Source organism: Pelodiscus sinensis, chromosome 1, assembly GCF_052426305.1.
Source record: "Pelodiscus sinensis isolate ZL-2025 chromosome 1, ASM5242630v1, whole genome shotgun sequence".
Classification (NCBI taxonomy): Eukaryota; Metazoa; Chordata; order Testudines; family Trionychidae; genus Pelodiscus; species Pelodiscus sinensis.
In genome coordinates, this window is record NC_143052.1 from 327,552,828 (window position 1) to 327,565,898 (window position 13,071).

Here is a 13,071-nt window from a genome sequence, read left to right on the forward strand (position 1 = left end):
ATGGCAAGAATTATAACATTGCACAGATACAAGTATTTTTTTTTCCCTTTGAGAACAGGTTACTAGTATGAATCATTCCATTTCACTTTTAAGTTTCCTTTTTAATTTACTAGGTGGATTTTCCAGAGTCCATTGTTTTTTCACATGTCAGACTCAAACCAAGGACGTTAAGGACTAGTTGACTATCCAATAAGAATTTGCTTATTGGATAGTCTATCGACTAGTCGATTTCACCCCCTTGCTGCCTCTATGAGATTCTGGGGAAATGCTGCACGGTGCCTAGAATCAGTTGCGGAGTCCCTAGCTGACCACAGGCTCGATGGCTGCCCCTTTGAAATACGGAGGCAGCATTTCAAAGGGGCAGTGCCACACAGCTGAGCTGGGGATCAGCTGGGCAGCAGCTGCCCCTTTGAAATGTTGCCTCCACGTTTCAGAGGGGCAGCCCTGGAGCCCGGGGTTCCAGCTGACCCCAGGCTTTGTGCAGCATTTTCCCAGAACCCGGGGTCAACTGGGGAGTCCCTAGCTGGTCCTGGGTTCCGCTGAAATGCCGCATGGAACTGGGGTCAGCTGGGGAGTCCCCAGCTTTAACCTGGGCTCCACGCAGCATGTTGCACAGTATAGAGCCTGGGGTCGGCCGGGGACTCTTTAGTCCCCCACTGACCCCGGGCTCCATGGCTTTGAAATGCGCAAGAGCCCCTGATAGACTCTTCTATATTTCAAAGGAGGAATGCAGAACTCTGCGTATAGCCCAGGGCCAGCGGGAAGTCCCGCTGACTCCAAACTGCATGTGGTTGCCTGCTTTGAAATGTACAACAACCCCAGAGGGGTTGTTGTACATTTCAAAGCAGGCAACCACATGCTAAGTGCCTATCAATTAGTCGAGTAGTTGATGGAAATTCCACCGACTACTTGACTAGTCAATTAACTGTATTTTAACATTTTTAACTCAAACAATCATGTTTTAGGCTTTACGTCCAATTATTAACAGGGGTGGGAAGACAGGATATGGGACCACATAGTCTGCCTATCTAATACCTTATTTTAGGGATATCTAGACCTACAGATGACATAAGGCATCTGTTCATAAATGTTTTCATTATGCATTTAACACAGAGAATTTGTAATATAGGATTTTTACTATTCTTCACAATCTACCTCTAAAACAAGCTATTTAATAAAAACTATAACTTGATAGTTCATACTGAACAATCAATTTAGCCAAGCCATCCTTAAGGCTTCCTTTCTATTATACTTACTTTGGTGAACAAAGTAATAGTTAATTAAGACACAATCTTAAAAGTTGAATTTAAATACAAATTAATTATCTTTCTGTTCTTTAATATTTTCAATAGGTAGATGCACTGTGTGCATTAGATATTTTAAGCAGTGCAGGATTGCTGAATCATTTTGGACGCTCATCATCTGTAGAGAAGATAGACATTAGTCCCATTTTGCTCCACAAGGGAAGCACAAAAATTGCTCTATATGGATTAGGTAAGCTTCTTTTCTATTCATCTAGATATTTCCAAAGCATGTCTAGATCTTTGTATCAAAGGGCTATATTTCCTTTTTTATTGAGCTCCAACCCAGGGCCCTAGGGACAGAGACTACACTCGAGTCTCTGTCCGACTGGCGGGGGTGTGCCCCTAAACACACCAGCCCATGGGCTACTTCGCCGCCCTGCCCTGGGCTACTTCCTTCTTCCCCCTGTCCCGTCCTTGGAGTGTCGATACTCACGACGTCGTGTCTCCCCCTGCGGAAACTGTCGTGAGCGCGTGTGGGTCTCTCTCCACGTCGGGGAGCCCCTGTGCTCTCCTCGTCCCCCCCCCCCTTCCTTTCCGGTGGCCGGCAAGCTTTTAAAATCCCCTCCGACCTCGGAGGAGTTTACGTGCCCCGCCCCTTGCCGTCCGACGTGGCGCATTCTCTTTTCCCGTCTCGCTGGAGGGGCTGAGTTCAACTCAGCTGTGCCGGGACGTCCCTCCAGCTGAGCCGCGGCGCGAGAGCAACCGGCGCATCGGCGGTAGGTGCTCTGTTGCCCCTCTGCAAGGGCGCAAAGTCCCGGGGGTTGGGTGCGGGGTCTCGGCGCCCCGTCACAGGCCCTATATTTGGCTTGTAGTTTGTTGACAGTACAGTATATTTACTCACTTACTGAAGCAGCCATGATCACATTAGTTCACCCTACATTCTTTTCATAGGCTGCTTGATCATTTGGTATTGGTTTATAAAACTCCTAATGGTGTTTATTCCCTCTTTACTTTTATGACCTTCTCTGAGTCCTGTTAAGATTAGTGTCTGTGCTCTTGACTGCAGCCATCTTTTTAGGGATGCCACTATTGTATCAGAGGTCAGCAAGTTTGATATGATGGCAAGTATTTGTGGATAATCTAACCAATGTACCCAGATATACAGATAATCTTCTTAACCTGCGTATTATACTTTTAATAGTAACTGTAATACAATTTGTGAGTTTATACTTGTTTATTACACTGAAATCTCTTGCTGTTGAATGAAACTTATTCTTCCCCATTTTTACCCTGACAGCTCAGTGTTGTGTTTTTTTATTTGTTTTTTTTAATTAGTACTTGCTGTGCTTGTCTGAAGTCAATTTTTGTTTAGGCTTTTCACATGCAACCAAAAGGGGGAGAGAAGCACTTTTAGACAGAAGATTTACCCAATGTTGCTCGAGTCTTAACTCAATTAATTTTTGTTTTTCTTCATTTAAATTATTGATCTGGGGTGAGGGTGAGGCTGGGGATGAGGGGTTCAGTATGTAGGCTGCCCTGGGGAGAGAGGACAACCCCAGCCCTCTCTCACCACCGTGGCTTTAGGTCATGTGAGAAGCGCCTTTCCATGGCTGCTGCAGCTTCAGCAGGCACACCCAGGGACGGGTACATGTCCCCAGCAGGGGTCCAGACAGATACACAAACAGACAAACTCTCTTAAATATATAGTAGATGATATTAAAAGAGTAAACTTGATTGTAAAACCTGATAATTGGCAGGGAGACTCAAGGGCAGACATGGTATCTGCTGGAATTAAGTTTAACTTTTTTTTTTTTAACATTTTAGGTTGAGGTGTTTTTCAGTTTTAGAGCACCTTGGTCAAATCTGTGGCAGTGCTTCAAGATTCTTTAATCATGAAAAGATAAAGTGTAATTTTGCTACACAATGTCATTGTTCAGGATTTAGCTGATAAAACATAATTTATTGTATAGTAACATTGATTAACATTTTGCAATGCACATTCCAGGGTCTATACCAGATGAGAGATTATATCGAATGTTTGTCAATAAGCAGGTAACCATGCTGAGACCAAAGGAAGATGAGGATAATTGGTTTAATTTGTTTGTGATTCATCAGAACAGGTAACAATATTGACTGGATTGTGAATTTTTTTTTTCTAAGTAGATATTCAGTTTTGCACAACAAAAATATTCAAAATGCTATGCATGAAATTTAGGTTCATGACCGGACATCTGCTACCTAAGTCTATTGGATAGCCTATTAGATGCATCAAGCAAGTGGAATATGTCATTTCTTGGTGTAGTAACCCTGTCCAGTTGATCTGATTATAGAAAAGAAATACAGAAAAAAGGATGGAGCAAAGGAGTTCACAGTTGGCTGAGAGTGTGACCTCTGAATAAGGAGGTTAAAAACAGTACAACCTCATTAATTAACTTTATGGAGAGGGCGCAGTTGTTTTTCACAAAACAATTGTGAATTGTCTGTATTGGGGCGAGGAACCTTTTTTTTTTCCCAAATGGGGGAGGGAGTACTAACCCACAGAAAACATCAGTTTCAGGTTACACATAGCCTTCAAGGGGATGCTGAGGCTCTGGCCTTCTAGACTTTGGGGTGGGGTCAGAAATTAGGGGTTTAGGGCGTGGGAGGAGGCTCTGGGTTGGGGCTGAGGAGTTTGTCGTATGGGAGAGGGCTCAGGCCTGGGGTAAGGGATTGAGGTGCAGGGTCTGAGAGGGAGTTAGGATGCAGGAAGAGGATCTTGGGCATGAGGTTTGTGGTGAGGGTGCAGGCTCTGGGACGGGTTTGGAGAGTAGGAGGGGGCTCAGGGATGAGGTCAAAGGTTGAAGAGCAGGAAAATATGAAGGGCGTGAGCTCTGGCCTGGCGCCACTTATTTCAGGCGGCTCCTGATTGGTGGCGCAGCGGGGCTAAGGCAGGCTCACCCACTGCCCTGACCCCCGCAGATCCTGAAAGTGCCCGGCGACTTTGGACTGTGTGCACTGCGTGTGCTGATGAATGTCACTCTGCAGCTTTCATTTGTCCCGGTTTCTGGTTAATGGGAGCATCGGAGGTGGCACATGTGGATGGATGGTGGCAAGCGCACACGGGATCTCAGAGCTGAACTTTCCTAACTGTCCCTGCATCTAGGGCCTTCGGGCAGCTGACCAGTAGACAACTTAGCTTCCTTGCACAGCAAAACTGGTATTGGAGGCTCCAGCATTGCGGTGGGAGGAGGGGAGCGGAGGGTAGACAAGGCAAAGCTCAGGATTCCCAGCCCGCAGCATGGAGATTTGCCATGAGTGGAATGAAATTAAACAGTGGGCTGGAGGTTCCCCACTCCACTGAACTCTGTACTACTTGCGTGTGTGAGGAGAAATATGAGTCTATAAGTTTACATGTTTATAGAAGGAATAACAAATTGGCCATGGATTGGTTATAATGCAGAGACAATTGTAGAGTTGGGTTCAGAAGTCCTATGATTTCGTTTGCACTTTTGAACATTTAAAAAATCTACCTTGGCAAGATTATTGTATACATTTGTACTGTTCCACATCTATTATTTTCCCAGAAGTGTTAGCAGGCAAAGAGTGAAAATGACACCCTCCTTATAATTTCTGCTCTGAATCTGTTCAAGAAAGAGAATGTGAAGGTGTCAAAGGTACTTTGAGGGAAAAGTCTGAACATTTTGTAAAGATAGCTCCGTCAGAGTTAATTACTCCATACAGCTGTCTGAAGGAGTAACAATAACTGGATCTTCATTTCCCATTTTAAAGGGGGGAAAAAAGCAAAAGGGAGTAAGAAGTGAGGATTATGGATTTAGGATGAACCCTAAAGAAAAAAGTGGAAGAATTTTTTTTTCTTTAAAGAACAGCTATAACAAAAATGTTTGAGGTGGACAAGACGTTCATATGATGGAAAAGTGAAGAGTATACATGTCAAGTGAAAGGAGGAGAGAGAGTAAGAGAACCCAAATCAAAGCCAGGATGGTGGGAGGGAGAAAAATCAAAGTAAGCAAGCTTAGTGTTAACAGAAATGTTTGAATTTTTAAGCTACCCTTTCACTTGTGAGGAAATATAACCTCTATTAAAAATCAAGAAAAATAATATTTCTTAACTCAGCATTAGAATAATAACTCTTATCTGTGCAAGGAATAAAAAGGAATATTAATTTTCTATATACTTGTGAAATATAGGCATTGCCAATATTGTAAGAATGCAAACCAAATGTATAATATCTTTATTATTTAAATTAGTGTTTTGCAACTGTTCTCCCCCCCCCCCCCCCCGACCTCCAATCTCGCCTCAAAAAGCCAAAACTGTACTTATTCTAATTCTCTTCCTTTTCTTTGAAACAGGAGTAAACATGGAGCCACAAATTATATTCCAGAGCAGTTTTTAGATGACTTTATTGACCTTGTTATATGGGGTCACGAACATGAATGTAAAATAGCTCCAACTCGAAATGAACAGCAACTTTTCTATGTATCTCAGCCAGGAAGTTCAGTGGTTACTTCTTTGTCACCAGGAGAAGCTATAAAAAAGTATGTTTTTTCTGGAGTTTTGTTCTAGTATTCTTCTTGCATGCTGTTCTGGGCAACTCTTATACAGAAGACACATTTTATTTAAATGTAGGGAATTGGTTGGGGTATAATGTAATTCTGTTTGGAAATGTTACTACGTAATCTGCCAAAGGACTAATATCAGTATTTTATGGTAACTTAGTGTTGGCTTTTTTTTTAAACTAAATTCAGCCTTTTAAGTAGGTACACCTCTGGGCACTTAGGTAAACTTAGCCTAGAAAAATGAATGGATTTTTTTTAGGGCTGTCAAGTGATTAAAAATTGTAATCACGATTAATCGCGTGCAGCTCCCATTTGAAACATCATGGTGGCATTTCAACGGGGCAGGGCTGCATGAAGCCTGGGATCAGCTGGAGTTCCTAGCTGATCCCAGGCTCCATGCAGCGCTGCCCCCTTGGAAGCACCGGAACGGCACTTCAAAGGGGCAGTGCATTAGGAGCCAAGGATCAGCTGGGGACTCCAGCTGATCCCCGGATCTGTGTTGCTAAGGCCCTTTGAAGTGCTGCCTTGAAATGCCGGAGCGGCACTTCAAAGGGCCTTTGCAACAGCGGAGCCAGAGATCAGTCCCCAGCTGATTCCCGGCTCCACGTTGCAAAGTCTCTTTGAAGTGCCAGAGCGGGAGTTCAGCCGGAGCAGCGCTTCAAAGAGGCAGCACAGCATTAACGCCTGCGATAAACGTGTTAAAAAAATTAACGCATTAATCCTGACCTGCTTTAATCGCAGGTGTTAACGCAGGTCACTTGACAGCTCTAGACTTTTTGCACCCTGTCTATTTCCATCTGTGAACATGCTCTCATGTAATCATGAGGCCCTTCCAGTTATAACCTACTGAGGACAGGATCTGAAGTACTGCTCAGAGCACCTTGTTACTTTTTAAGGATTTTCAGTGAGATTGTTGTAAGAATAAAGGAGACATTAACAGAAATTTTTATCTAAATTCTGTGACTTGCCCATCCTCATTTGCAAAATTATTCATCTAATTCCAGGCACATTGGTTTGCTGCACATTAAAGGCAAAAAAATGAATATGGAGAAGATTCCTCTTGAAACCGCACGAAGTTTCTACATAGAGGATATCGTTCTTGCTGATCATCCAGACATTTTTAATCCAGACAATCCAAAAGTAACACAAGCAGTACAAGCATTCTGTATGGAAAAGGTAGCTCTCTTGTACTTGAACTGTAGGAAGGGAATGTGATCAACATAAAAGACTGGAAGTTGGAACACCTTAATTTTCTCCCTGTGTATGCCAGTGACATGCTGAGTGCCGGAGAAAGTCTCTTAATTATTTTCTCTCTCAATTCGGTACTTCATTGGCCACCCCACCCCTTTTATTGGACTCACGAGTCAAGTGAAGAATCACAATTATATCTAACACTGAAGTATCACATAGTATAGCACTTGATAATGTTGGAGATTACACTGAACTACCTAATGAAAATGTGAGAAGACTTTTGGAAGTACTAGCAAGAAACTTCTTTGTTGAGATTTAGTCATTATATTTCACACACTTGTTCAAATTCTGCCATCTCTAATGTGTATGTGCACTTAAGAGGGCAGATTTTAGTTCTTTATTACTTAAATAGGCACTTCTCCCCTCCCTCCAACAAATGTAGTTTTAGATAGTGGCTGGAAAGTTCCAAATAGCCACAACCAGAAAAAGTAATAGATGCTGAAGAGTAACTTTTATATCTATTCGCTTACTGCTTGTGCCTCTCAGGTTGAAACACTGCTGGATAATGCAGAAAGAGAACGTCTGGGAAATCCACGCCAGCCAGAAAAACCTCTCCTAAGATTACGAGTAAGTCTTAGTTGCTTTATTTTAAAACTCTTGTTGACTTGATTGTTTTGTTCTACATGTTCTCAAGTTTTATATTTCATAATTTGTCTGCTCATCCACAGTTTAAATTTTGTTTTAAATCCCATTCTCGCTCTACATGTATCGGATATTTTTTTTTTTTAAATCTGATGCTTTGTAGATTATTTGAATGGTATGGTTTACCTGCCTCTATCTAAATTTCATATATTGACATTCTCATTTTAGGTTGATTACAGTGGAGGTTTTGAACCATTCAATATTCATCGTTTCAGTCAGAAGTTCATGGAAAGGACAGCTAACCCAAAGGACATTATACACTTTTTCAGGCATCGTGAACAAAAAGAGAAAAATGGTAAAAACACTTTTAACTGATAACATTTAATATGGGAATTTTAGTAGTTAACTTTAAAACCAGTATGTATTGATTTTAAAACCAGTATGTTCACTAACTATGTAAACTGTAATGAACAGAAGCGATATTATTATTTGCTTTAGCATGGCACGTAGGACCCTTAGTTGAGGACCAAGACCCAGCTATAGAAATCTGTAAGGACCCCTGCAAATCTGTAACATATTTGCAGGAGCATGTGGTATGTGCTGTTGTTTTAAATCTTGGTGCTCGTAGGAGCATCCTCTGTCAACAGTTTACAGAGAGTGACTTTATGGCCTCAGAAGACCTTTCTGAGCTCTGTGTTTAATGCTGTGCATAAAACTGCATCACAGTTGAATTCTTTAAAAGAACAAATTAAGAAGTAGAGGAGCAGTTTTTATATGCTTTAAATGCGTATATAGGAAGTGCTTGGCTGTGGCAAAACCCAGCTCTCTGAAATTTTCAGTGATTTCCCTCCTCCCCCCCACCTTGAGACATGTCAACACATTTACCAATTTGACAAGGGGCTTGTCCTGACTTCAGAACATCTGGGTACCATTGGGGTAGGAAATAGCCTTGTTATCCATACACAAACTTCCCTAGCATTTTATAAGTGAGTACACACATTGAGGATTTCAGTTTTCTCTCTACATCTGTTTACGTAGGATATGCTCATCTAAAACTTTGTAGGAAAAATTTTCTAAGGTGTAATTTGGTTTTCTCTGAAATTGTCAACAACTATTAACCAGTTATTATGAATTCTAGGCATATTTGGATTTTCACTGTGCGAAGTGACTGTTGTTTTAAATAGCAGGAACACTACAATAGAAGACACTAAAATAAGATATTCTGGTAACATATCAAGACAAATTGCATTCTTGATGTAGAACAGTGTATTCAGATTCTTACTAAATCCAAAAGGAACAACGCAGCAGCATTTCAAATTGGGATTTTAGCTAAAGATTTAGCTTTTGGGTTAAATAGCTAAATCTTTGTCTAAAATCCCAGTCTGAAATTCTGCCATGTTCTTCTTTTTGGATTTAGTAAGAATCAGGGTCTTTCGTGTGGAATAGTGTGTTCTGTTTGCCCTGATTCATTATAAGAATATTTTATTCCAGGTGTCTTCTGTCGTAGTGTTACTGCTGTTTAAAACAGCAGTCACTTGTCACAGTGAAAATCCTAATATGACTAGACTTATTAATAACTGAATAATAGTTGTTGACAATTTTTGTCCCAGTAATGAATCCCTAATGGTCACTAATGAAGATGTGATTTACATAAGAACATGCAGTGCTAATCTAATGGACTTCTAATGTAGTACATTAGTGCTTTATAGGTAATTTAATTCCATTGACAAGGTTTGTTTATAGCAACACTTGAATTAAGTTGAAAACATGCTTCATGATTAGTAAATACACTTAAAAAGCTCTTAGCTAATTCTGAATTAGGTTGCTCTTCTTTTGTGTGGGGCTGTTGGACTTAATTGAGCACATCACTTTTAAAAATGACTTACCTTATTAGTTCTTTGGAACTGCAGAACAACTACTGTAATCCTGATCGCTTTGGGTTAAAGAACTTGTCTGCTTAATATGCAGAAAAATCAGTGTCATGGGGGTCTGTTTGTCTCAGTGGCTTCTTTTCTTAATGCCTCTTAACACAAGGTTGGTGACTAGCAGAATTAATACAATTCAGGATTATGTACACGTATACAAGATCTGATTGTAAGTATACAAGATCTGATTGTAAGACACTACGGGTTCACTGTTGTGTTCAGCAGGAGGTGAAGGGATACTGGTGGGCTATGTCTACAATGGCCAGTCTCGTGCAAGAACATATGCAAATGAGGTGCAGCAGTATGAGGCAAAGGGCTGTTGCGCAAGAAGGAGCAGTCTACACTGCTCCTTCTTGCACAAAAGCCCCTTGTGCAAAATGGCAGCTCATTAAGTATTCGTTGTCATCCCTCATTTGCATATGTTCTTGCGCAAGACTGACCATTGTAGATATAGCCCTGGAGTTTTTATATCTGTAGAACCCTACGGCAGGGGGGGTGGGAAAGAAGAGGGGGTACTTCAAAGTGGCAGTGCTGCATGGAACCTGATGCTGTGCTCCCCGTGGCTTTTCAAAGCAGCAGTGCCGCTTGAAGCCCAGAGTCAGCGGGGGAGTCCCCAGCTGACCCTGGGCTCCATGCAAAGCTGCTGTTTTGAAACACCGCGGGGAGCACAGGGCTAGCAGAGGACTATCTCACTGGCCCCATGCTCCCCACGGCGCTTTTACCTTTGAAATGTCGCAACAGCCTTAGAGCACCTCCACCTCTGAAGTGTAGAAACAGTCCTATCGACTAATTGAATAGTTGATACAATTTGCAAATTACTCGAAATTTAACATCCCTAGAACCTTGCAAAGCCCCAGATATCTGCTTTTATATCCATGGATATCTGTTGATATCTGCGACTTATTTTGGTGGATGCAGATACAAAATTTGTATCAAGAATCATGCAAATTTGTAAATACCCACTTTATATCTGCGGGTATCTATATTCATATCCATGGCTCATTTATGTGGATACAGATTTTGTATCTTTACAGAGCTCTATATATCTGACCTCAGATGTAGATTTTCCATTACAAGGCTAGAGCTGATGAAGGTGTTCACGTTGTGTGTGTCAGATCAGAGATAGGACTTGACTAGTGCTGTTGCTATAGCATTTCCCAATGGAAAAGACCTGAGTATTAGGTTACTCTGCTGTCGTGATGCTGTAATAGGTGAAGTTGATTAATTCTTGGTGTCTATAGAACAGCGATGGGCAACCAAAAATAGGCAGTGGACTGCATGAGTGGCCCTCCTTCTCCTCACTGGTCCCCAGCAATCCATGCACACTCTGGATCTTGTGTTTGACTTGGAATTGAAAGTTGGAATTGAAAGGCAGCTTTGACAGAGAATATTGATTACCAGCTGATTGCTCTACCAGTGCTTTGGTGGGACTTCATAATGTTCCACTGTTGATAAGATGGACCCCAAATGCCCTCTTTCAGAAGGAAGGTGATACAGTTCACCATGGTTTATAGGTGATGTCTTGTATACAGTTTTCATATTACTTTCTGGGTGAAAATGCTAGGTGATGAAGGCCAGTAAAGGGGTACTGGCTCTGCTGTTGCTGTTGGTTTGCCAGTATTTCACTGTAGAGGAGTTGTTGTGTACCCTTGGCTTGGGGCTAGGACAGGGATGGGCAATAATTTTTTGCCAGGGGCACTTTTGAAATTTTTGAAGTGGACCCAGGCCGCACATGAAGGGTTGGGGCATCGAGCAGAAGGGGCGGGGCCAATATATTTCTGCATTCCCATCCCCAGACAGTGATTGGTCTGGTGGTGAGAGAGTGCCTTTGCCCCCATCCCACATTCTCCCAAGGTGCCCATGCCCCTGGGGTGGGAGGAGACTTCCCTCACTCGCCTGCCCCTAGGCCAATCAAGGCATGGGGGCGGGGGAGTGTGCGAAGCCTTCTCCTCTCTTCTCCCCCCCCCCCCCCCAGCCCTGCGAGCGGCATGCAGTGCTTCAAAGCACCACATGCTCCTGGCAGGGCAGGAGGAGGCTTCCTGCGCTCCCCTGCCCCCAGGACAATTGGGGGTAGCATGTGAAGCCTTCTCCGCTCTGCCCCCTCCCTGTGAGTGGCACTTCATAGCGCTATGTGCTCCTGGCAGGGTGAGAGGAGGCTTCACATGCACCCTTGCCCCCAGGCCCTAATTGCCCTGGGGGCAGGGGAGCAGCAGGGCCTCTGCAGCCAGATCCACCAGCTTGGCAGGCTGTATCCAGCCCGCGGAGGCCCTTTTGTCCGCCCCTGGGCTAGGATGAAAGCTAGTTGGCTGCCACTTGATCTGATAAGATGGAGATAATATTCATGGCTTGTAGGAAGTAGTCCAAAGAGTATGCAAAGAATAATTTGATACCTTTCACTGAAGGAGCGTAACCACCATTTGAAATACAGTTGCATATTGTGACAGGTTGGATCACCGAGATCTTCTTGAGGCCAGTGAGTTGATCATAGCACTGAGCCTGCCTGCCTATCTGTCCTCTGGGGCTCCCCACCACCCTGTCCTGCTAGATCAGAAGCTCTGGTCTCCCACAGCAAAGGCATAGAGTTGGGGTTACTGCCCCCCTTTTTCAGAGCAAAAGAGGAGCTGAATCAGCTCTGGGAGGGCTGAGTTATAGAGCCTAGACAGGAATACAGGTGCATTGCCCTCAAAAGGGACCAAAACCCCAAATAAATCTCTTACCCTGTATAAAAGTTTTACACTGAGAAATATCATAAGGTTTGCTCTTTAACAATGAAAGGCAGAAATGCACAGCTATGGCTCCCCCCACACACCTTTCAGTTATCAAATACAGTGTAAACAATTGTTAATAAATAAAAGTAATTTAAATATAAAAAGTAGGGTTTAAGTGATTGCAAGTGATAACAGACAGATTGAAGTAAGTTACCAAGCAAAAAATAAAACAAAACACGCTAACTAAGCCCCCAGAAACGACAGATTCAGGCAAGGTTCAAATCAATCGAACAGGTTTATTGTCAAGTGTGATGCTCTAACAGTTGGTAGCAGAGATTCTACAATCCTGCACCACTGTGCATTTGGCCCGTGTTGACAAGCTACCAACACACAGCAGGCCTATTGCCGTATAACAGATATTAACAGCGGTGAGTCAGAGTTAAGCCATTGTGCACTCTGTGGCTACGTCTAGACTGGCATGATTTTTCGCAAATGCTTTTAACGGAAATGTTTTCCGTTAAAAGCATTTGCGGAAAAGAACATCTAGATTGGCACGGATGCTTTTCCGCAAAAGCACTTTTTGCAGAAAAGCGTCCGTGCCAATATTAATGGGGTTTTGCGCAAGAAAGCCCTGATCGCCATTTTCGCGATCGGAGCTCTTTTGCACAAAACACATCTGAGCTGCCTACACTGGCCCTTTTGCCCGAACGGGAGCAGCATGGTATTTCCGCAAGAAGCACTGATTTCTTACATGAGATCGTCAGTGTTCTTGCAGAAATTCAAGCGGCCAGTGTAGACAGCTGGC

General features: G+C 42.9%; 1 protein-coding gene across 5 annotated transcripts in view; it reads left to right on the plus strand.

Moving 5' to 3' along the window:
• Positions 1 to 13,071, plus strand: part of MRE11 (MRE11 double strand break repair nuclease) — a 56,317-nt gene that overhangs the window by 5,763 nt on the left and 37,483 nt on the right. For all 5 annotated transcript variants that reach the window (XM_075919364.2, XM_075919365.2, XM_075919366.2 and 2 more), the window contains 6 exons: positions 1,353 to 1,494; positions 3,250 to 3,364; positions 5,594 to 5,779; positions 6,805 to 6,976; positions 7,538 to 7,618; positions 7,862 to 7,988. In XM_075919364.2, coding sequence (XP_075775479.2) covers positions 1,353 to 1,494; positions 3,250 to 3,364; positions 5,594 to 5,779; positions 6,805 to 6,976; positions 7,538 to 7,618; positions 7,862 to 7,988 — 823 coding nt within the window. The remainder of the gene's footprint in view (positions 1 to 1,352; positions 1,495 to 3,249; positions 3,365 to 5,593; positions 5,780 to 6,804; positions 6,977 to 7,537; positions 7,619 to 7,861; positions 7,989 to 13,071) is intronic.